The sequence below is a fragment of the Emydura macquarii genome, unplaced genomic scaffold (genome assembly GCF_026122565.2).
Source record: "Emydura macquarii macquarii isolate MOO-44397 ecotype Brisbane River unplaced genomic scaffold, CSIRO-AGI_Emac_v2 contig_2308, whole genome shotgun sequence".
Classification (NCBI taxonomy): Eukaryota; Metazoa; Chordata; order Testudines; family Chelidae; genus Emydura; species Emydura macquarii.
Genome location: NW_027132445.1, coordinates 4,023,264 through 4,049,563, shown reverse-complemented (window position 1 = coordinate 4,049,563; position 26,300 = coordinate 4,023,264). Strand labels below are relative to the sequence as shown.

Genomic DNA, 26,300 nt, shown 5'->3' with positions numbered 1-26,300 from the left:
TTTGCAGTTCAGTTTAAGACAGACCTGTTTACTTCCTGGCAGTCAGCAATCAAAAAAGCAGTTTTTGTAAATTGTACAGATCATTTAGTTTTGTTAATATTTTTATTCTATTAACAAACTATAGATACTGGCTGACCACACTAGTAAGTGTACATACAGATGCATACATTGTTACAAAAATGAATAGGAAAATACACTGGAAGCAAACAAACATTTTGATCAAAATTATTCAGCTTATTATACAGCTGCAGTGAATGATGGACAGCATTTTTTCCTGTGTGTAGCATAATGCAATTTCAGGCAAAGACTAATGACCAGTTTCGTTGTTGTTGTTGTGTTGTATTAGTTTTTTCTCTTATCTGTGTAACCTCAATTTTACAAGTAGACGTGATGTTTAGACCTGTTGACCAGGAGGGTATTGCACAGAAAGAGATGGGGTCAGAATCATGTTGGTTCCCATGGCATGGACTACATGAGAGCTGTTGATTATCAGGAAATGCTGGTCACTTTTGTCCAAGTTTTGCTAAGTGAACTTAACAGTTCTCTTCTTACCGGTGGGCTACTAACAGAAGTTGCTTTCTTGAAACTGTTCTTACCTGCTGACTCTTTTACTACTACATACTGGATGATTTTAAGAGAATGGAATTCTATAACTGGGTTCAGAATAGTAATCATTTTCAAAGTTGTTGCTTGTAATATTAATTTGATAGCATTTTATAATATCAGGCAGTCAGACATGCTTTTCTTATTATAATTTGCCCTTTTATAGTGTCTTCCGTTCAAGGATTTCACAGGTGCTATAGAAACACTCATATCTTTAAAGTAAGAAAATGACTAAAGGGACACTCTCCACTCTAGCCAATTTAAGAAACTGAGTTGAAAATATTTTGAAATGCTTGAGATTTTGTGGTTTTATAATTACATTATCATGTTTATGTAATTGTTCCCCCCATTTTGCTGTGTGAAAAATCCACCCAAACTGGGAAAAATTGACTGGTTTCTACAGTGAACTTAACTAAATGCCGTCAAAGCCACAGCATAAACAAGCTGATAAAAATAAACGTAATTTTCTGTAATCATTTATAATAATGTAAGGTAACAACAGGTAAATAGGTAATATTATCTGACAATAATAGGTAAACTTTTTTCAGTTAGAAGTATGAATTTTTAAGTTAATGGCGTTCATTAATTTTACTTATGTTAAGTATCATCAGTTGTCAGACTTCTGATAGAAGACCTCTTTAGAACACATGTAGGCCACTTCTGTTGTACTGGAAGTGCCACTTTACATTAAAAAAAAAAGAAACATTTAAGTGCTGTTCATATTGGTGCAAAGCTTTGTTAAAGATATTTTTTAAAAAAAACCGATTGGTTCACAGTCGTCACACCGAATATACCTACAATTTTATAGAAATCATTTTTGACAGTTATGTTTGACAAAGTTACACTGGTGGCCCAACTGCACCAGTTGAAATTTGTTTTTAAAGCAGGTTTTTTTAGTGTATATATGAAATCTTAACACTGAATGTATGTTTACTAAAAAGATTGCTTTGCCAGAATATAGTGTAGAAAAATATAGTGAAGATGTCTAATGCAACTATTCATAATCATGTTCAGTATAGAATACTTCATTTTCCAAACCTTTTGGTTCCCCACTATTTCAGGCATCTTCTGTATAAGGTCATCCTTACAGTATCATTCCCAAAAGACTTCTTCCTTGCAGAAGAATGTAAAAGAAGGCACACTGTAGCTGCTGTTAGCTGCTTCCTTGTGATTTTAATACCATGGTAACAAAACTTCAGTCTCTGAACTAAGAAAATATAAATCAGAGTAACTGCAGCTGTAGTTCATAGCTGTTTTGATACATTTAAGGGAACTGAAATACTGAAAGTATAAATTGAGTGTTTGTATCTTCATGAGAGAGGGAGGAGTATTATATCTATTAAGACTAATTTTCTTTTGTCGGTTAACTTTGTCTATGTTGGTAAAGTTCTGCTGATAGATTTCAAGCTGTGTGGGATGAGATCTGTCTCTTGTGTGTGGGAGGCGGGAGGTTGCCTGGCACATTGTAGATTCACTGGAATACAATAATGCATTTTTAGTCGTATTGATAGCATTTTAAAAAATATTGGATCGGTATTTATTTTCCTTTTGTATATAATATACAGATAATATGCTAAAGCAGGGAATCTGAGACAATTGATGGAGAGGTGAAAGTCTCCTATCACTAAAGAACTAAGTGAAATATTCTCCTTATTTTTGAACTAAAACCAATCCTTTCTAGTCAGGCTGAGTTTGTATAAAATTTGCTTTAAATGAAGCACCAAAACAAACTGTTTTTGAAACACATCATGAAGCATTTTGTTGGCTGTCTGAAGTTGATTGAATTTTACTTTAACATGAAATTACTCCCATTCTTCAATTAACTGAGAATTAACGAAGCTTTAAGAACAAGGCCAGTTATTGGTGTCACCAGTGTTGGTCCATCTAATCTCTTTCTCATTGGGTTTCTTACTAACTTGTATTTAGAAACAAAAAGGATGACATGACCAACTCTACTAGTTCAATTATTTTCTGGTTCCTCACTCCTCTCCCCCCCCCCCCCCCCCCCCCCACACACACACACACACACACACACACACACACTCTGAAACATCTGTGATGCACCTTTCTTCCAATAACTAATGACTGCAGTTCAGACTTGTCCATGAAGTTTGTGGCAGAGCAGTGCCCCTTCTGCATGCTTGCCAGATTCTCTGCCTCAGATGGTGCAAGAAGAGTAGCAGTTCAGAGGTCCTTACTTAGCCATTAAAATCTCCTCTCTTGAACTTGATTTTGGGATTGCATCAAGAAAAAGTCATCTTATCTCTTTCTTTCTCCTCCTTCTCCTGTCGTCCTCCTCAGGAGTCTGAAATTTCTGGAACTTTGTGTGGTCTCATTTGGGAAACAATGAGCTCTTTATCTCCATTTATTCTCCCCTCCTCCGTCATGATTCAACAGGCCAAATACAGGGAGGTGAAGGGCAACAGAAGTCTCAGTAGCTACAGAAGGGGAGATTTGCTACAGTTGCTCCCAGGCATGGATCTTTGCTTAGCCAGGGGAATGGGTTTACAGACTGGACAATTGGTTGGAGTCTCTGCATTCCTCCCCACAATTTGGGGGCTCTTCTGGAGACATCTCCAGAAGAACAGATTAATCCTCTTCCTTTTCCAGAAAAGAAAGCTTTTTCTAACACTTGCAAACTCAGGAAATTGAATGCATAGAGCAACAGCAAATATGAAACCCCATGCGGTCATTCTTCCTAGAAGTCCCATTTGAGAGTGGAATTGCACTTTTAACATTGACCACAGGAGAAAATTACAGACCTTAAGCAAATCGTATATCCTGTCATTTCAATCTTTCCTCAGTTTTTTTGGTACATTTCACAATTTTCTGGAAATTCTAATCTTTCCTTTGCACAGAGCTAACTATCACAGTGTAAACCAATTTTCTATTGCCCAGTTAGCTAAGCCAAGCCTTGCAAAAAAACCTCTCTCTGATCAAACAATTATAGCTGTAAAGATGGGAACTCACTCTTTTGCTTGCTTATTTACCTAAATTAGGTGTGAATGTCATAGCTTTATAGGGGCTGTTTAAATGCTAACATTTTTAAACCTGGACTATCTTTTTCTCTAGTTTTTTTAAAAATAAAAAACACAAATCAATTTGAAATCTAGTCAGTTTAAAAAAAAAAGTTGAAAAGTGTCATGGTCTAGAGCTACACTTAGGTTCTCCCTTACCTTTTGTGGTTTTACAATGACATTTTTTTTTAAATGTATTTTATCTACCTTGCTGCTGTGAGTCTTGCACAGAGAAAAGGGATAATCAACTGACTATATAGATGAATCTGTGAAACTGGCTACACACATGCTGTCAAATGCACAAAGCACATTGAACAATGAAGAAATAAGCTCTCTGTCTTGAAAGAAATTTTACTAAGGTTCAGGGGCAAAGAGTATCCTTTGTGGATTTTTTTAATGTTTAATGTTGCACTTCGGAATTAAATGTTATATAGTTGGACAAGGAAAAAGGAAGGTATCAGCTGTTAAACAAGCTGATCACTGGATGAAGGTTGCAGATCTCTCAAGACATCTAGACAGACTTATGTGTAGTGCCTGGGAGAAGCTGGTGGTTGTGATACATGTAGGTACCAATGACATGGGGAAGGGTAAAAGAGAGGTTCTGGAGGCCAGCTTCAGGCTACTAGGTAAGAGATTGAAGTCCAGGATCTCCATGGTAGCATTCTCTGAAATGTTTCCAGTTCCACATGCAGCGCCAGTTAGACAGGCAGAACTGCAGGGTTTCAATGCATGGATGAGTTGATGGTGTAGGGAGGAGGGGTTTAGATTAGGATTTGGGGAACCTTTTTGGGAAAGGGGGATCCTATACAGGAAGAATGGGCTACACCTAAACCAAAATGGAACTAGATTGTTGGCACGTAAAATTAAAAAGGCCATAGAGCAGTTTTTAAACTAAGGGCTGGGGGTAAACTGACAGGTGCAGAGGAGCATGTGGTTTGGACAAAGACATCCTTTAGGGGAGGATCTATTAATGGAGATTCTCTATATCCTGGTGAGGAGAGGATGGAAGAGGATAAAATATGGGTAAAATCTGATGAGAAACAGTCAAATGAGAGTCCCATTCAATTACATCACATAATGGCAGAGAGCTAAAAAGTGACAGTTTTTTAAAGTGCTTTTATATACAAATGCTAGAAGTCTAAATACTAAGATGGGCGAACTTGAGTGCCTATATTAAATGAGGATATTGATATAATAGGCCTCACAGAAACTTGGTGGAATGAGGATAATCAATGGGACACAGTAATACCAGGGTACAAAATATATTGGAAAGACTGAATAGGTTGTGCTGGTGGGGGAGTGGCAATATATGTGAAAGAAAGCATAGAGTTAAATGAAATAAAAATCTTAAATGAAATTCAGTGTTGATAAATGCAAAGTAGTGCACATTGGAAAACATAATCCCAACTATACATATAAAATGATAGGTTTTTTGTTAGTTGTTACTACTCAAGAAGACAACTTGTAGTCCTTGTAGATTGTTCTCTGAAAGCATCCACTCAATGTCCAGCAGCAGGCAAAAAAGCTAACACAGTGTTGGGAATCATTAGGAAAGAGCTAGATAATAAGACAGAAAATATTGTACTGCCTTTTTATAAATTCATGGTATGCCCACATCTTGAATACTGCATGCAGATCTGGTCACCCCATCACAAAAAAGATATATTAGAATTAGAAAAGGTACAGAAAAGAGCAACTAAAATGATTAAGGTTATGGAAAAGTTTTCATCTGAGGAGAGATTAATAAGACTGGGACTTTTCAGCTTGGAAAAGAGACAACTAAGGGGGGATATGATAGAAGTCTATAAAATCATGACTGGTGTGGAGAAAGTAAATAAGAAAGTGTTATTTTACTCCTTCTCATAATACAAAGGCTAGGGGTCACCAAATGAAATTAATAGGCAGCAGGTTTAAAACTAAGAAAAGGAAGTATTTTTTCACAGAGTGCACAGTCAACCTATGGTACTCCTTGCCGGAGGATGTTGTGAATTTCAACGGGGTTCAAAAAAGAACTAGGTAAATTCATGGAGGATAGGTCCATCAATGGCTATTAGTCAAGATAGGCAGGGATTGCTGTTTGCTAGAGGCTGGAAATGGCCGACAGGATGGATCGCTTGATGATTATCTGTTCTATTCATTCCCTCTGAAGCACCTGGCATTGGCCACTGTTGGAAGGCAGGATACTGGGCTAGATGTACCATTGGTCTGACTCAGTATGGCTGTTCTTATGTTCTGATTAAGTACACATGCTGGAATTCCTTATAATGGGTACCTAAAAATAAGAAAATTTGGTGATAGTATAGAAGGAAGCTGATTTATAGTTAAGAAGCCAGTGTCCACATACTGGACATATAAGAATGTGAATAGACCTCCAGCTTAGGGTCTCCTTATTTCCCTTCCCCATTCCCAAAAAAGGGCAGGGTTGAGAGAAAGATGGGGGCTGGGAGCAGAGGCAGAAAAAGAGATATTATTTTTATACCAAGCAGCAGTCACATCCATTCCAAAGAGGTCAGCATTTTCCAGGAAAGGAAATAGACAAAGCCAAAGTTTTGTTGATTAAAATATCTCATAACCAAGACAACACCAGAATTTAATCAATATACAATACAGCACAGCTTTATTCTATGTGGGGGCTATTTTACAGCTTCTGTCGTATAAACTACATCCAAAAATGCTGCTTTATCATTACATACAGATACTAAGTTAAATATTAAATAGCAGTAGTAGAGAGAAATTCAGTTAGAGGCAAGGAAGATTTCTGAGCACTTTTGATATGAGGTGGAGAGTCTGTGTGGAATTGAGGTACACAAGAAGGCTATTCCAGGTGACAGAAGCTGTGGTAAAGGAGGGGTGAGATTGTGCGGAGGGACAGAGAATAGGCAGATGATGAAGGGGAAAGGTAGGATGAGCAGAGCAAGTTCTGAGAAGTAGATTGGAGTGGGTCAATGGAGAGAGTTATAAAGTGAAAGAGACATTTTAAATTTAAATCCTTCATGTGAATGAGGTTTTTTAAGACAGGGATGATGTGTGGTCATGCTTCTTTGTATGCAAGAGAAGGCAGGTGGTAGCATTCTGCACTTGATAGAGCATGGAGTTTTGGGATTAGGTAGCCTATAAAGCAGGGATTGCAATTAATAGTGAAGATGAGAAGAAACATAGGCTTGGATGGAGAAGACTTCAGCAGAGATGGTGGTCACCTGTTCCCCTATTCTGCCTCTCTGTTAATTCAGGTTTGTCGACATGGGGAAAGAGTGTAGCATTAGCAACAGGTATAGCTGAACTGGGTCCAAATACAGGTTTTTTTTCCCTTCTCTGCACTTACACTTAAATCCATGATCAGCATTAATTCTGCAAAACCAGTTGCAGCAACAGTGCTATTTTCATATGTAGATCAGGCCTCATTCTTCTTCCTTATTCATTCCATTCCCCACACTTATCACTAGACTTGGCTGACATTTTTCGAACAAATAATTTATTCACCGAAAAATGCAATTTCAGGTCGACCAAAACTATTTGCAGATTTGTACAGAGTTTGCCAAATAATTTTGACCAAACCAAAAAAGACAAAATGTTTTGGTATGCCAAAACAGAACCTTTCATTCTGAAACATTTCTTTTACCCTTTCAGGCATTTTGACAAAAGCAAGCAAAAGACTCACGGAACAGTCCAAGAAGGTTGTGGTAGTGGTGGTAGTATTGCTGTTGCACACGGCAGTGGGCTATAGCCACCTGATGAGTGGCAGGCTGCAGCGTTGTAGATCTACATCCCAGTTTGCAGTACACTAAATTGTCATATAGACATGACTTTAAAATCCCTTCTTCAAGGACTATTGATTTTATAAAAAGTGGAGCAGCTTTGAGAGGAGAGACTGAGAAAGGCCCAAAGCCCAGTGACTAGGGCACTTTCCTGCAATGGGGGAGACTCAAGTTCAAATTTCTACCCTTTATCAGGTAAAGGGGGGAATTGAACCAGGGTCTCCCACATCCCAGGTGAGTGCCCTAACTGCTGGGTAAAACTTATAAGGGGAAAGGGATCATCACCACTTTTTCGTCTGGCTGTTCTGTGAAACGGGAGCCCAGTGACTGGACTCTTATGCAGCCAGTATCAGCCTGTGTAGAGTATCTTCTAGCAGCCGAGGCTATGCAGGCACACAGTTTGAGGAAAACCTTGATTAGTGACCACATCCCTGATTTCTATTAGGACTATAATGCAGATACTTTGTGTAAGGAAAGTTATGAGAATGTACTTAATATAGGAAATAATCCTGTACCGGCAATGTGAGCTGTTCACAGCATTTTATACTGTTTCTGTATTATAGGGAAATAACAGCTTGTGATAACAAATAACAGCTTGTGGAAAATGTAAGCTAGTTTGGCTCCCTAAGTGTGCTATATAATATATATATATTTAAAAAATGCTGCACTGTAATTAGCATTCCATCATTGTTAAAATATTTAAAATAAGATGCTACTGAGATGTGAGAATTTAGGTGGTTAGGTACACTGTGTTCTGACTGTTACAGCATGCAGATACCACTTTATTACACTTCTCTTTTCTTTACACTGAATACATTAGAGTTATTGGTGTCAGACAAAATGCTGAGTGGTGTAACTTTGACTATTTCAGATTTTGATCAATTGCTGATTTCCCTATTTTGTAAATACTGTATGCAAGGAACTAAAAAAGGCCCCAACCTTTACAGTCAGTCTGCCTCCAGACCATCAGTCCCTCGGTACTCTCTAGATTGGTGCTTAGTAACTGATTCCAGCTGCCACCTGCAGCAAAAGAGGTAATTATAATTAGAAGTCAATTATTTTAATTATATTTAGTTCAGCAAAATGTTCTTATCAGTGGTTGCAGAGTTAAACCTATTGTTAGAAAATCCCACAAATACAATGGTGTGTGCTCTTAATTTTTAAATGGATTCAGCATTTATTTGTTTTGGAGAGTGAATGCATTCTAGGTTTTTTCACTTGTGTATATGAATTGTTGGCATACATTTGATGTTACAATTAAAAGAGAAAATTTTGGAACTATTGTATTGTTCCAGTAATATGTGGATTAAGATTGATGGCAATTCAGAGGTGGAAAAATCCTGCTAGATATCTAACATTTGATCTAGAGTTCTTAATTTAGCTTTTCTCTGTCCAGTTTTTTTAAACACTCTAAATCACCATTTCTGGGAAACATATCACTGTGTGTATAAGTTTTAAAAGGTGTAAGCTGATCAGATACCATGAGGATAACTACAGTATAAATTCTATTAGTGGAAGTAATGGCATTCTGTAACAAGGAAATGCCACCCACATTTATGAAATCAAAATGCTATTACTTTTAACTGTGGAATTGTTTTCTTTCTATTTTAGCGTATGATATAAATAAAATAGAACTTGGAAGCTTGTGTGGATATAAAGGACAAATAAAATACGACTCATGAAATCTGGTTTTTTGTTTTTTTTAAAAAACAAGTCCTACTGTTGCTGTAGTCAATTTCTCTTTTTCAATTTCTTTTACAGAAAAGATGAGTGCACCAAATCAGTCTCCACAAAAAGGTAATGGCAAAACCACTGAAAATGTGGAAGAGCACAGCTGTAAGCATGAGAAAAAGCTCCGAGCCACCCTCAGGACAACAGAACGAGATCTCAAGAAAAATGTGCAGTGCTCATTCATGTTGGACTCAGTTAGTGGGTCCTTGCCAAAAAAACCAATTCCAGATGTTGATCTCAATAAGCCTTACCTCAGCCTTGGCTGCAGCAATGCTAAGCTTCCAGTCTCTGTGCCCATGCCTATAGCTAGAACTGCACGCCAGACTTCTAGGACTGATTGCCCAGCTGACCGCTTAAAATTTTTTGAAACCCTGCGGCTTTTATTAAAGCTTACCTCAGTCTCAAAGAAAAAGGACAGGGAGCAGAGAGGACAGGAAAACACTTCATCTGTCTGGTTAAATCGATCCAATGAACTGATCTGGCTTGAGCTGCAAGCTTGGCATGCAGGCCGGAGCATTAACGACCAAGATTTCTATCTGTATACAGCCCGTCAAGCCATCCCAGATATTATTAATGAAATCCTCACCTTCAAAGTGAAGTATGGAAGCTTCTCCTGTGTAAGAAATGGAGCCAGTTTCAATGGTACTTCAGGAGAAGGACATTGCAAAGCAGCCTGTGGAGCTAGCTACTCAAGTTACCATGAACACCTCCATCGTCAGCGGGTCTCATTTGAGCAAGTAAAGAGGATAATGGAGCTGCTAGAGTATGTAGAAGCACTTTATCCATCTCTGCAGGCCCTTCAAAAGGACTATGAAAAGTATGCTGCAAAGGACTTCCAAGATAGGGTGCAGGCACTCTGTTTATGGTTAAACATTACAAAAGACTTAAACCAGAAACTAAGGATTATGGGAACGGTTTTGGGCATCAAGAATCTGTCTGACATTGGCTGGCCAGTGTTTGAAATTCCTTCTCCTCGACCGTCCAAGGACACTGATCCAGAGGATGAAGATGATAGGGAAGCAGAAGTAAAAGAATCCTCAGGAACATGCATAGAGGAAAGTGATGACGAAGAACAAATCTCTGAGGAGAATGTTGAGGAACTCAGACAGGCCATCAAGAACAATTTTACCAATAAGCCAAATTTTGACTTTCAGCTACAGGACCATTTTTCAAGGAAGCTGGACAGGCTTGAATCAGAGGATGACTCAGCCTGTTGGGTTATTCCAGAGTGCAGTGCCGAGGCAGGCTGCAGCAGACATTGTTTGACTTCTATTTACAGGCCATTTGTAGATAAAGCACTGAAGCAAATGGGGTTGAGGAAGCTAATTTTAAGACTTCACAAGCTAATGCATGGTTCCTTGCAAAGGGCCCGTTTGGCATTGGTAAAGGGTGATCACCAGCTGGAGGTAGGTTCCTTGCTGGCATAAATGGGAGTACTATACCTTTCCCCACACCCCCACAATATTGTTTCAAATGTTAACTTCCACAGTTGAATCAGGAGCTTGGAAAGCATCAATTACTTTCACCTGACAAACCAGTTTTATGACTTACATTTTTCTCCTTTTTAAAATTAAAAAAAAAAAAAAAACTACTCTCATTCTGGACACAGCTGTTTCTTACCTCTGGTACATAATCTCTGCTAATTAGAAACAGGTGTTTTCTCAGGTGTTGCAATTTGATTTATGAAGTATATCACCCTTAGTATGTAAAGTAGTAGTAATGATTGGTAAATTCCAAGAATCAGTACCTTACTCTAGATGTCATATTTGTTTGAGATAACTTTGTTAATGAATTAATCATTTTAATCTTATGAGAGAAAGGAGGTACACTGCTCGTAAAAGCCTGTTCCAGCTACTAATGAAATCAGGAAATGTTTCTGTTGACCTCAGTGGAAGTAAGAATGAACCTTAAATGTTGTTTAAAGTATATTTACTATAAACACTATTATTGTTTGTTCAAGCTTCTGAAGGCTGGAAGTTAAAGCTAGGTAAATTCAAATTAGAAATAAGGCACACATTTTGAACAATGAGGGCAATTAACGATTGGAACGAGCTACCAAGGGACAAATGGTGGCTTCTCCACTTCTTGTCTTTAAATCAAGACTGGATGCCTTTCTGAAAAATATGCTTTTGCCGTACACAAATTATGGGACTCAATATAGGATTAAATTCTATGGTCTTTGATATACAAGTGGTCAGAGCAGATGATCTAATGGTCTCATCTAACCTTAAAATCTATGAAAGAAAGTGGCTTAAATCCATTACGTTTTTCCTTTGACTCTTAGTTGTTTTAATTTTTTTGTTTCAGATTATAATACACTTAATAAAGAAAATTGAGTGAATTAAATGAAAGGTTATGATGGAAGCAATAAACAGAGTATTGGTTGAAGTAACATGCAATAATTAAATTCCAGGATAATTAGCTATTCGCTTATGAAGTTTTTATGTCTAGAATTTGTAGCCCAAATAGGATCTGAATCCAGGTTTCCAAAGGTGAATTAAGCCACAATGCCATTTAGGATTTACCATCTATTTTTGTAGATGTAGATTCCAGCATTTTGGCACACAGCAGATATAAGGACAATGAATGCAAATGCTTCATTTCATCTAATCCTAACTGCACAGTAAACAGTTCTTACACAATATACTACAAATTTAGTATAACACTGAGCAACAATGAAAAATTTGAAGACATATTGATTACTTCAGTGTTAACTGCTTTATTCCCGAACTGTACCTAAGAAAATCTGTGTTAGCAGTTGAAAAGAAATTACATAATACCAGCTGCTGACTAAATTGTTAAAATTTTCTGTGGTATATATTTTCTTTTTTTGATGATGATGCCGTGAATTATTATGAGCATGAAAATAGTGTAAGTGTACAAGAATGGTATAATCTTTCAAGATTCTACGTTTGTGTATAAATTTGTAAGAAGAAAAAGTAGGTTATAGTATTATATTTTAGAATTGGCATCTGGTTATGTAATTAAGTTGCTGTTCAACATAGCATAAGTATTTCCTCATTTCTGAGTGATTGATTATTTAACCTTAACAATGTTTTGATAGAATTTGATAGAAACCACCATTTTCCATGGAGAAATCCTTTCCAGTAAACTAGTTATGTAACTTCATGAATTGCTAACTCTCCTGACGCTTAATAGTGGAATAATCATAGGTAATTTATGGAATTTGTTTATTGTATCTTTGTATTTTGGAACAAAAATAACGTTTCTTACCATAAGCTCATTAATCATGACATAAGCAATGTTACAAAGATTTTAGATCATGTGTGTTCAGTCATAATAGTAGTCAGGGTTTTTTTCTTCTTTTAAGAAGTGGCATTGTCTAGTGCCTGACTAGTTCTGGGATCCAGGGACTCTTCTATATTCTCTGATATGCATTCCCTCTGTGGTCTTGGACAAGTTGCTGGATCCTCTTGCCTCTGTTTTCCTATTTGTAAAAGGATAATGTTTATGTACCTCACAGGTTTTTTTGGGTTTTTTTGAGGATTAATAATTTCATGTTTATAAAGTAACTTGATGTGAAGAACCATGCTAGTGCTACTGTTGTTGTTGAGAACATTTTGTTCTCTGCAAAAAAATAAGTTGAAACTATTGGCTGAAGTTGCATCCAGCTTCAAACAGGCTTCGTCTTATGTGCTCGAAGATTTTGTATGAGAATATGTTTGTGCATTTCTGAAGCATTTGCATGTGCAAAAAGATAGTTCATGTACATGCTGATTTGTGTTTGCTATTCTGTATTAATGAACAAACTGGTGCATTCATATTCTAATGCGTCAAAAAAATAGAAACTGTATATGGAAGTTTGCCCTGGTATGCAGAGCAGAATATTTTAGGAAGTGAATAGGAATGAAAAATAATTCCAAGGTTTGAAGAAATATCTTTGCATTTTTTTCCTGTTTATCTATTCAACTACAGCTGCATGTTTTTCTAGAGCAATGATTCTCAGCCCATGTTGTGAATCATCAATAGTATGCAGAGAGCCCTGGGCTGCTGGTCCTCATGATTTAACATTTTGAGAATCAGAGTACTTCGAAGACCCACTGATCATTAATCTTTTTGTAAAACAGTTGAGTACTTTTATGACTTCATAGCACTCATTGGGGCTTATTTTCACTAAGCTGTTCCATCATTTTTGGACTGTTGAAACAACATTTGTAAACTTCCTGTGCCAGCTCAAAAAATAATGGGATACTGTAAAAATTGGAAATCACACTTGTCTGAAATGCTTTACCTACTGTAATAATAGATTACTGCTAACTAAAAGAATGTAGCAAATATATTTTTCATTTTCCTGGCTTTTTGCATCTCACAGTACTCTGAGTATAGTCATTTTCACGGTTTCCCTCTGTAAAGTCGGTCCCATTTTCCTTTGCTGAAAAGACTCTTGTAGATTTAAAAAAGGGAATAACAATATCATTTTTATAATTTTAAAAAGAATATTACTTAAAAAATTCAGGGTCTGCTATTTAAAGGGTTCACTTTTAGAGTATTAGAAACTGCAATTTTTAAAAGCCCCTTTCAAAAAAAAAATCAAGTTAACATTTTGTAATTGTAGGTATGCAATCCTGAGGTTCTGTTTGTTGTAAATAGCTTATTAATTTTGCAGGTTTTTTTACTTCAAACCCTAATACATTAAATCATATTTCCACCTTTCCCTCCCACAAAACAATTCATAGAGAAAACATTCTGTAATTTTATATTTCATTGCTAATTTTGTTTTTTATTACACTTTATTTAAACCATGTATCAAGTTAGTGTACAAATGTATTTGCATTGAGAATCAAATCATAAGTACAATTTTTAAAAGTGTATGAATGACTTAGGTGCCTAAGCCCCAGTGGGGACTTAAGTGCTTTTGAAAATAGGACTTAAGATCTTAAATGACTATAATTTAAGTGCTTTTGAAACTTTTACCAACGTTAACAGACTCTAGGTTTTATATTCAGCTTTCTCTGTCCTGATCTTTAGAACGTTTCTTCAAATGCTGACTACGGCTGTCATTGTGGCAGGTGCATTTCACTTCCATTTTTGTGTTTATCCTTTTATTAGTTTCCGGTTTAAAAAAAAAGATGTTTCATTTGATATTTTGTGCTGAAAAGAAGTAAAATTTTCACTAATAATGCACAATTTTATATATTGGATGAAGATAATCAATATTGGTTCCTCAGTCTGAGGGCTTGTCTATATGTGAGAAAAATCCTGGTGTAGCTGGTATGCACAAGCTACTCTGCAATAACTTCGTTTGTGGACAGTCTTATTGTGCTCTAGGAGTGCCTTTGTGCAGAGGCATTCCTAGTGTGCTGTAAGACTATCCATATGGGGAGTTGGTGCAAAGTAGCTTGTGTGCTTTAAATTCACACCCTAGTTTATTCCACAATAACTTCCACTTGTAGACAAGCCATTAGAGACAATGACAGCATTGCTAATCTGTAAAAACACTTATCACAAAACTGTCCTACTTGTAGTACTTTGCGTTCAGATTAGATTTGCAGAAGTAGTTCTATTATATATGTATATGTTAAGTATAACTTTAAAGTCTTGAACAGATTATGCAAACATCCTTACATTGTTTTCTTTTCCTTCTGAAAATATTAACTATACAGATGTATCTGTTACTGTTTACTTTTGTGGGGTGGTGAGGCTTATTGTGAATCAGGATGCCAGTCATGCTATAATAATTGAGACCATTAGTGTTTCATTTTAAATCTTTGTGTTACTTCTGTTAAAGCATTTTTATATATTAGCTGTGTGCTCGAGTGAGAGAGAGAGTGTGTGTGTGTGTGTGTGTGTGTGTGCATTTTACAAAATATGAAGAAATTTTTACTTTGGTGTCTATTTAAAAATCTGTTTTGATTTGAAAAAAGGATGTTTCCTGAACTCTTCCACTATTTTGAAAAGATGAATTGTTTATGAAATTTAAATATTAATGTCTAAAACCTCAAGAAATTAAATTGTTTGAATACAAATGTTTATATACAGTATGAAACTAAGATTAAATATTCATCACACTTATGCCCCAGTACTACAATGAGCTCTATGCAGATGAAAGGCTCCATCTGCACTGAAGTCATTGTAGGATCAGAGCCTTAAAGATTATGGCCAACATTTTCAAATATGTGTTTCAGAGCTAGAGACCTGGGGTAAAAATTTCAAAAGTTCCTTAGGGTATATCTACACTACAGTTAAACAGCTGCAGCTGGCCTGTATCAGCTGACTCAGACTCATGGGGATTGGACTGCGGGGCCCTAAAAACTTCAGTCTCAACATCTGACCCTTCCCCATTGTGAGGTCCCAGAGCCTGGGCTGCAGCCTGAGCCCAGACATCTACATTGCTGCCTTTAGAGCCCCGCAGCGCAAGACTCGCATGCCCAAGTCAGCTGACCCAGGTCAGACGGCAGTGTTTAATTGCAGTGTAGACATGCCATTAGTTTTCAATAAGACCTAACACTCAGCTTTAAAAAAGTATTTAGGTGCCTAACTCCTGTTGGTTATGGAACTAAGGCTTCTAAGTAATTTAGGTACTTTTGTTACCCAGAAGGCCATATTTTGGCACTTAAACAAATGATCTAACATTTCAGAGCTGCTGGAAAAAATGTCTGCAAGAATGATTTGTGGCTACTCAGAACTTCTGAAAATCAAGCATCTTATTTAAGTGGTTTAATAGGGGTTGAGGTGTCTAATAATAGGTGCCTATATTTGAAAGTCTTGCAGTATTATCATCTATAGTGTTTAAAAAATGAAATACCATTTTTAATTATTTTGTATTTTAATCCTGTATTCCTAGAAATAATTCCCTAGTGTTATGAAAAGTCGTATGTTTGAAAGGTTGTCTTTTCAAAATTTACTAAAAAAACACTAAAATCCATATTCTAATTAGATATAGTCTAAGTTAAGAATTTAAATTTCAGTAGGTAATTTTTGCTCTTAAAACACATTGTTGGCAAAAATGTTTTTGAAAAAACTATTTATATTAAAATGAAGAATTTAAACTTGTAATGTTTGCAAATGGACAGGAAAATTCATTCTTACTAATTTTCACATGACTTTTTTCAAAGCCATCACTGCTATTGTTATGCTTCCATCAAAGCCCCAGACAATAGATTAATTTAAGAAAAATTGAATTGTGTAAAAGGAAGGTGTATTGAGATTCCTTTTGAAAAGACCAATTACTGTAGTAGCAGACCAACTAGTCCCAGTGATGCACAGGAGTAGTGTTGAAATAAATAATTGATTTTTTTTTAACATGAAATTTTATAAATATATAAGCAGATATATTACACACTTTGTAGCACAATTACATGCTGATTAATACATCTTGGCCTCTTGATTTTTGTCCCAGCAGACACTGGGAGTTTTGTGGAGACAATGGGTGAAATCCTGATCCATTGAAGTCAATGGCAAAACTCCGTAACTTCAGTGGGGCCAGGATTTCATCCAGTGTATTCATCCTTTTGGGTGGAGAAGAAGGGTTCCATGCCGTTTAAAGCTAATGTGTCACTAGAGAAACAGAGTTGACTGGCTTTAAAGGTGATTTAATCTGGTCATCCCAGAGAGGACATAAGAGTGGTGACTAGGACATAAACCTTGAAGGTGGGAGAAAATTGAAGTTGCAATTTGGAATGGATAGATTGTTGGAACACAGAAATCCCTCTCTATTCATATTTTTTTCAGGGTTGGTGGAGATTGTGTAAGGAATCACCATACTATCCTATTATATGCACAGGAATTAGTTTTACTAATTGTAAAATGTTTATAATGCAAAGAAGCCCTCATCAGCCTTTTTTTGTCTTTACGGTGACTAGTCTGGTCAAATTCAAAGAATTTTTTATCTAGTAGTAGGCTAGTGCTTTTTAAAAATTCCTTTAGAATCTACACCTGCCAACTAGTTTTGTGCCATTGCTAAAAAGCAATGAACACAGTATGTTGCTGGAGAAGTATTTTTTGTGTTTGAATTTGACAGAGACAAGACATGACACCTTAAAAATTTAAAAATAAAAAGCTGAAAGCTGACTTTATCAGACAAAATAATTCTGTGTGACTATTCTGTAGAACCAGAGCTTGCCTGATGTAGTAGGAATAAAATGTCAAAAATGTGGATGTGGGTGTAAAGAAATAAACAAATCCTTTTGTGTTTTCTATTAGCTGATGAGCCTAAAAATAGTTAGCATATTTGAAGTTTTTAATTTTCATGACTGCACTTCATTATTTGATCTACTTTCTATACTTAATCTTTTTACCATTCACTTTAATCTAATGTTGTGTGAATCTGGCACTGAAGAAAAAGGAAAGAATCACATGTGACAGATGCTAGTCACATCTCATAATCTCATCACATCAACAGAAGGTGTTCAGCTATCACAGTAATGGGTGCAATATAAGAACTAGAATAGACCATGAAAAACCTTAAAGAGCTTTGGGACAAATTTTATACTTGAATAATACACAAAGCCCCCCAACATTAGTGAGCATTGCATGCACGTTAAAGGCCAAATTTCAAAATTGCTATCATCCACTGAGTTTGCATGTGCAACTGTGCCTGAAATAATATATTACATTTAGTTAGACTTCTAGGTTAGATAAAATCATTGAGAATATCTCTGAATGCAATCAGCTTTAAATGTTAAATATAAGTTTAACTTTCTTAATTCATACTAGCTCTACTTAGCATTTTGTATTACTTGTGTTAACCGCAACACAGCTTTAAGAAACATAACAAAGTTTGACAACACCATGCAGGAAAACGTTTTCAAAGGGTTGTGTTTTTGGGGGGTTTTTTTTTTGGGTGGTTTGCTGTGTAATTCCTGTTCATTGCTTAGCACAGTGGGGGAAGTCTGCAATTTTTAATAGAACAGTTGGAGGAAATACAATGGCGCTTCCATGGTACAGATATAACACACAGCTTGACATAGCTAAGTATCACCTTGCTTTTCCAGATTTTACTGGAATTACTTTTAGTATATAAAACTGGAACAGTTTTTTAAAAACCTTAAATCTTTAAATTACTTTCAAGTATCCTAGGATGATCTGAATAGCTGTGCCAGTGTCGTGTTAGGCTTAACACTATTACAGACTTTCATGTGGAATCTAGTTTTCTTTCTGTACAGATGATCTTTTGCTTCCTTGGAAAGTTTAATTATTTTCTGATCTTAGAAATAAAGTAAAAGATTGGATTGTTCACTCTCAAGTGTTCATGCCTATTATTAAATTATTTGTCCCCAGTCTGGCAGCTTTATGAGGAAATTGGATTTTAGTTTTTTAAAAGAAGACTTAATTTGAAATCATAGCGTTGCAGACTTTCCAGTAAATTAGATCACAGTGGATTAATAGACTAGCTCTTAAAAGCAATCTCTGTTTTCATGCATGCAGTTTTTAAAAATTGATCCTGAATCTTAGATTATTTAAAATCATTGTTACAATACTTACTTTATTTATTTTTTGTTACAGTTTTCAGAATTCCCAGATCCCATGTTGTGTTCAGATTATGTGCAATTGTCAAATGGCTCACTTTCCTCAGAGCAAAAATGCAGCATTGTATCAATGGAAGAGCTGAAATCTATGGATTTACCATCTTTTGAACCTGCATTCTTGGTCCTTTGTCGAGTACTTCTCAATGTTATCCATGAATGTCTCAAGTTAAGGTTGGAACAAAGGCCTGCTGGGGAACCGTCTCTCTTGAGTATTAAGCAGGTTTGCTTCAAGAGTTTTTTTATTTAAAACTATTTATTGTCCTTTAATTATAATGTTGTCTGTTTAATTGTTTTAAAGGGTATTTGTTACGGAAATGATAATATATAATGCATCCCTTAAATTGCCTTCAATTGCATATGGAAATGTGGTTTATGTAATAAACAGCTGGTCATATATACCTCTTTGATTTATACAAGGAATCAGAACTGCTGATTAAAGGATTATTAGCCACTAAGGTAAACTAATAGCATTCCCCTTCTGTTATAAGCTATAGATCTTGTCCACTGTAAGGATAAAATAGGTCTATCAGCAGTTGTTTTGAATGTGGGCATAACTAATATGTGTGTTGTATGGGTTTCTTGACCAATGTAGACTAGGATTTTTTGTCTGCTCACAGTATGAACCAATGGATTTATCTGTACTATTTACACTTGGTAGACAGTGATTAGTCACTGGTTTCCAAGTTTTTTTTCCCCTCCCCATCCAAAAGACATTCCCTCTAATTACTGGCTCCCTCACTTTCCTTCTGGTTTTTCTTTTCTGTGAGTTCAAGACCTTTGCAAAACCTGGATGTGCAGTGCAGCATGACTAGAAAAATTAAAACAAACAAACCTCTCATTGCCAACCAGATTCATGTGTGATGCCAGAGACTTGCTTCAAGTACTGGCTTGGAAGATGGCAGGCAGCATTGTCATTCTGGCTGATAGGTAGGCTTGACAGAACTCAATTTTTATTTTTGATAATTTTGATGGAAAATATTAATGTTTATTTTGAAGAATTTTTAATTTTTTAATCTATTTAAATTTTCACTGTTGCAGGAAATTTTGAGTAGGTCAGACAATTATTTAATAACAGTAGATGTTGAGGTTCAAAAAGTTAAAGCTTTTTATAAGCATCAAAACACAAATTACCAATATCACATGTCAAAATATACAAAGTAGATATCCTTAAATCAAACTAAGTTCTCAAACAGTATTTTTCTTCCTTTGGCTATCTGTAAGTTTTGATTATTGATGGAAATATTTTTTTAACCGATTTGTGTGTTTGGTGAAATTGACATTTACTGACATTTATTGGTAAAAATCTAATTCTTCCAAGCCTATTCAGGTGGCTTCCTATCTAAGCTCTCTTTTATGGCCCTCTCCTTTCAGGGAGATAGCCTCTTTGGGGATAAACCTGCATCAGACCTTGAAAGACACTGCTGATCCTAAGACCTCACTTCCTTCACATAAACCTGAAAAATTCTTGGCCTCCTTATCTAACTCCTTTTAGGAATCACCAGTTCATAAATTCTCAGATAGATTTAGATCCTGCTTCCAGATATCCAAGATTAATTTCCAAGCTGTAATTGAACTCCAGACCTCTTAGCTAACTGACGCAGGTTTCTTAAGACCACTTCTGAGCCTGTTCCTCTTCTGTTTCTTGGATCTGGATGTCCTTGTCTCTGAGGGTATGGAAGAAAATCACTTCAGTCTGATGGGTCCTATCCATAATTTTAGAAGAATGATTGTACATTAGTTGTGTTTTTTTTCGTTTTTTGTTTTTTTTCTTCAGACTCCTTGATTGGAGGGTTTGGGGAGGGGGGCCTTTCTCTTCGCTTTCCTTCCCTTTAACCTGTTAGCCAACATTTGGGTGAAGGTAACCACTTTTGCTGTCAGAGCTGTACACCTGGCAGAGACAAGCTCTACAGTGAATATTCTGCCTAATTGGCTCATCAGGGAGAATGGATTCACACCAACAAATGCTAGATATGTCCCAATCAGTATTTTTAAGAATCTACAGTTACATGGATACTCCTTAAATAGATCTCTCCGCTACCTGAATGAACTATGCAGGTTCAAGCCAAGGAGTCTCATCTTACATTTTTTTCTCCATCAGATGACCAGGGAGCTTGAAATGTGCATCATCCCAAAGTATTTGGATTTTTTTGTTTGTTTGTTTTTTCAAGTGGGAGAGGTATTTGGCATACTCCTCATCTCAGCATAGTTTTGAGATCTGGGCCCGCCAACCTCCTACTCCTTCCTGCACAATCTCAAGTTTTTCTTTTGATTGATCCTTTCTTTGAGTCCAGTCTTGCATTGCAATCCAGAAAAAAATACTTTTTCTTAGCAGGCTGGAGACTGAAAAGCAGACCTTAGGGGATAGAATCATAAAAACACAGGGCTGGAAGAGACCTCAGGAAATCATCTAGTCCATTCCCCTTGTGCTGAAGCAATGCCAAGTATACCTAGGGCATCCCTGACCGTTATTTGTCCAGCCTGTTTTTAAAAGCCTCCAATGATGGGAATTTTCTATCCTAACTATCCTTATAGTTAGAAAGTTTTTCCAAATATTTAGCTTAAATCCCCTTTGCTGCAGATTAAGCCCATTATTTCTTGTCCTACCTTTAGTGGATATGGAGAACAATTGATCACCATCCTCTTTATAGCAATCCTTAAACATATATGAAGACTGTTATCTTGTCCTGTCCGTCTGCCCCCGCCCTCCTCCCCCGGTCTGCTTTTCTCAAGACTAAACATGAGTAGTTTATTTAATTTTTCCTCATAGCTCATGTTTTCTAAACCTCTTATAATTTTTGTTGGTCTCATGGACTCTCTCTAGTTTATCCATATCTTTCTCAAAATCTGGCATCCCAAACTGGGCACAGTACTCCAGTTGAGACCTCACCACTGTCAAGTAGAGTGGAATAATTATTTCTCGTGTCTTACATATGACACTCCTATTAATACATCCTAGAATGATATTCACCTTTTTCACAATTGCATCATGTTGTTGGCTCATGTTCAATTTGTGATCCACTATGACCCCAGATCCTTTTGTGCAGTACTACTGCCTACTCACTTATTCTCCGTTTTGTAGTTGTGCATTTGATTTTTCCTTCCCAAGTGTAGTTCTTTGCCCTTGTCTTTATTGAATTTGATCTTTTTGTTTTCAGACCAATGCTCCAATTTATCAAGGTCATTTTGAATTCTAATCCTGTCCTCCAAAGTTTTTGCAACCCTCCCAGTTTGATGTCATTCTCACATTTTATAAGCATATTCTCCACTCTTATCCAAATAATTAATTACAATATTGAACAGTACCAGACTCAGGACAAACCTCTTTGGGATCACCCTAAATATATACGGACCGCTCTAGAAAGTGAAGCATTGATCTTTCAATCAGTTGTGCCCCTACCTTATAGTAATTTTATTTAGACCACGTTTCCCTAGTTTGCTTGTGAAAATGTCTTGTGGGACAATGTCAGAAAACCTTACTAAAATCAGGATACATCAGCTCTATTGCTGTTCTGCCATCCACTAGGCCAGTCTCCCTGTCAAAGAAGGAAATCAGGTTGGTTTGGCGTGATTTGTTCTTGAGAAATCCATGTAGGCTATTCCGTTATAATCCTTTTGTCCTCTAAGTTCACACAAACTGATTGTTTGGTAATTTGTTCCAGTATTGCTCCAGGTATCACAGTTAGGCTGACATGTCTAATTTCCTGGATCTTCATTTTTTGCCCTTTTAAAAAATACATACTACGTTTACTCTTCTCCAGTCCTTTGGGACCTCACCTGTCCTCCATGAGTTGTTGAAGACAAATGCTAAAGTTTTTAAGTCATTAGAACCATAATACCCAGTAGATGTTCATACCCTTCCAAATTCTGTAACAGGGTGTAGGCAATCTTTTTCTCCCCCCCTCCAATGCATTCAGACAAAAACAGCTCGTGCAAAATGCTCTGATCACCTTGATCTTTGACTTCGTCCAAGATGGGCTGGATTTTGAGTTACCAACAAGCAAATTTCATGAACAAATTTTGCTCGAGGCAACTGGAGGAAAAGTAGCTTGATTCATAGTAGTCCTACAGTACACCTCTGCCTCTTCATTTTGAGCCACTGGCTGCCTTTCTCTATATTTTATCTTATAAATGGTTTTTCTTGTCATGACGACTTTGGCCATGCAAATTGGAGAGAGCTGTCCTCTCCAGTTAAAAGCAATTTAATATTCCTTAAGGAAAAGGCAGTTCTTGGAACTTTGGATTCTTTGGAGTCTTTTGGATTTATTCCCAGTTCAGGGTCTCCTTTCAGATCAATCAGGAAATTGCCCTGCTGGGTTTGGTTATCTCCTAAAGTTTCTGAAGGGAGAGATTTTTGGCATGAATTGGATGTAGATTGTTTCCTTATTTTGTGGCCTGGAAGAAAGGGGGTGAGTTATTTTTAAAATTCCATATCGACCATAGCTAGAGCTGGATAAAACTCTTTTTTGTCGTGTCTCCCCTTCCCCCCCAAAAAAACCCTTGTATTTAAAGCTGCAGGTCTCTCTGGCAGCATTCATAGCCCAGTCTCTTAGAACCATGACTACTAGAGTTGAGTGAAATCTTTTGGATGAAACTTTCTTTTGCTGAAAAATGCATATTTGGGTCGACTGAAACATTTCACAAATTCCTGGTGAATTTGCTGAATTGTTTTGTCCGAAGGGGAAAAGAAAAAAAAATACTGAAAAAATCTAAACCCTTTGTTCCAAAAATGTCAATTTTTGTATTTGAAATGATTGTTTAGAATTTAGCATCATTTGTTTTTAAAAAGTTTAACACCACTACTCCACGCTCCCCACAAAGAAACAAAATGTTTCATTGTGTGTCAAACAAAATGTTTTGACTTCAAACTAACTTTTTCCAGGTTTTTCATTTCACCAAAAAAAATTAAATTGTTTTGGGTTGACCCAAAATGAATTTTTTCAGGTTTTTTTTTGGCTTGGCTTGAACCAAAAAAAAATCAGCTATTTACACAACTCTAATTGCTACTTTGGCTGAGAAGGAAGGGCCTTCAAAGGAAGAGTTGTGTAAGGTTGCCACCTGTTGGTCCTACATACGTATTCAGGCACTACAGGTTTGACATGTCAGAATCTGAACCCTTAATAGGTGAGTGCTGTCCTATTGTAAAAGCTTTTCCCTCCTTCACAGCTTTTCCCTCCTTCAGGGCACTGCAATTTATAGCTTTTTGGTTCAGATTATAAATTGATTAGGAGCAGAGTGAGAAGGAGGATTCCTTACCTGTAAATTGGGTTTCTAGGATGAAACATTTTACAATCTGGAGCCATCCCAGGCTGTTGTAAATTGATCCTTATGTAGTAGTTTGACTTCATTTTAAAAACTTGTCTGTTTTCCATATGTTTGTTGTTATCCAGTCAGTATTTTTCACAAGTGTGTTTAAGGACTGAGGAAAAATCTAATTAAAGAAAGTTTAGCTGGGTGAAGAAATCAGCTTTGGAAGCTGGTGATTGGTCACACTGCCTAACGAGTCTGACCAACACAGGGAAATTGTTTGGTCCAGTTTGTCAAAAGCTTGGTTGCAGAAACCTAATTTACAGGTGAAGAAAATCTCTGACAAAGAACCACATTATAAAACTGCTATAGACTATAGTAATTTGGAGATTACATGATATGTCTAGCAAGATTTTCAGAAAAGAATCCTTGAATCTCTATACTTATTTCTCAGAGAAACAGCATTGGCAGCAACACTTTCAGTTAGTGTGGACTGGACCATAGTGGACATCCCTTAGTATGTCCACTATAGACCACGTTTGTGGAGGTGCTGATTGCTTTGCTGTTTTAAATTCCCATCAGACAGCCACTTACAACTTTCTTAGCCCAGTTACAGTTTTTTCTATAAAATTTCTACTTGTATTTAATTGTTCAGTTATGGAATACAAATAGTTATTTTCGTTTATGGTAGTATTAGATGCCTGGTTAAGGTTTTTGAATGAATAATCTGTTTAATTTTTTTAAATGAAATGTTGTTGGCATATTAGTCTGCAATTCAGTATAGGAATTTTGATTTTTCATTAACCTAAATTCAGAAAGTGACTTTTGCATATTCATACAATAATATTCTTCATAACTTTTTGATACTCATTATGGAATGGATACAGTGTTTCAGTGAACAATGCATACTGTGGCTATCTAGTTAACTTCTTTGAGGCAAGTATTATATGGGTACTTTGTTGGATTTATGTATAAAAGCTGCATTATTGCAAAACTCAAAATGGAATTATTAGTTTGTTCTAGGACTGTCACAAAAATCTTGGATAAAGTTTATAAACATTTCAATTCACTATTTCTTATTTTTGATATAACTCCTTAAAAATCTATTTTAAAAAAGGAATTAAATGTTAAACATGTATGTGCCATGGAACAGCTATTAACAATTTTTAGAAAGGCCATTGTAAAGTGGTAATTTTGATAACTGAGCTATTTCTAATCTTGAATTCTATTGTTAGGGCTGTAATTTTAACAAATGGCCCATAGGCCCTGTAGTAAACTGCGCAGCCAGTTTCCTTTTACCTAAATAACCACCTCGGCTACAGTCTCTAATTTTGCACTAATATTAGCAATTGTAAGGCTGTCCTTAGTTTTCTTCAGGAGCATAAATCAGCTGAGAACTTCTGAAACAACCCCTCAAACCTATGTTAATGGATCAACAACAATGATAGGTGTTAGCCAGTTTGCAAATAAAAAGTCTTTCTTTCAGCTGGCCACTGAGCATCCATTGCCGCCACTACATCTATTTAGGAGCTGCATAATATGATATATGTATTGTAAAGGAGGACCGATATACTGCTTCTTGGACATAATGAGTCAATAGAGTGGCAGGGTGCATATTGTATACAGTGAATGGAGAGTGAAGAAAATGGGTTTGCTCTTTAAAATATGTGACATGCTAGGGGTTTAGCTGTTCTTTTTGCCTGATTTCCAAATCTTCAGTAATCTTAGTTGTGCAAAATAAAATGAGTTGCATTTGTTGCACCTGTAGAATCAGAGCAACCTTTTTTCCTTTCTCCACAATACCGTGTATTTGTTTTAATATACCAAGTCTGACATACATGACTATTGTAGTTCACACAGAGGCATGTCTGTGCTACAATGGCACAGCTACCACGTTGCAGCTGTGCTGCTGTAGCACCATAGTGTAAACCCTTCCTACATTGATGGAAGGGATTTTTTCATGGGTGTAGTTAATCCATCTCTCCAAGAGGTGGTTGCTAGGTTGACAGAAAAATTATTCCATCGACCTAGCTGCATCTACTCTTGGGGTAGGTGGTATATGGCACTCAGAGCTCAACATTTTTCCACAGTCCTGAGCGATGTAGCTAGGTTGATCAAATTTTCAAGTGTAGAGAAGGCCTAAGAGTAAGTGATTATTTATGTTTCAGTTCTTTGGGACAGTGATTGTCTTTTTGTTCTGTTTGTATAGCATCTACCACAATGGGGTTGTGGTCCATGGCTGGGATGCGTTGGCACTATGGTATTATAAATAATAATAATACAAGATGCTAAATTTTGTATTTCTTAACTTCATCCTGTTAAGCCTTCTCATATACTAGGTTCAGTGTATTGATATTTCTTTTTGCAGAAAGTAAATCAGTTGTAACTTTTCCCATAGAGTCTATTTAAAAAAAATAAAATAAAAAAAAATCCCATGCCCAAATCTAAATCTAATGAAATCA

General features: G+C 36.4%; 1 protein-coding gene across 5 annotated transcripts in view; it reads left to right on the top strand.

Moving 5' to 3' along the window:
• The window catches only part of MAP3K4 (mitogen-activated protein kinase kinase kinase 4), a 112,433-nt gene that overhangs the window by 26,934 nt on the left and 59,199 nt on the right, over positions 1 to 26,300 (top strand). For all 5 annotated transcript variants that reach the window (XM_067560824.1, XM_067560821.1, XM_067560823.1 and 2 more), the window contains exons 3-4: positions 9,137 to 10,512; positions 18,572 to 18,814. In XM_067560824.1, coding sequence (XP_067416925.1) covers positions 9,137 to 10,512; positions 18,572 to 18,814 — 1,619 coding nt within the window. The remainder of the gene's footprint in view (positions 1 to 9,136; positions 10,513 to 18,571; positions 18,815 to 26,300) is intronic.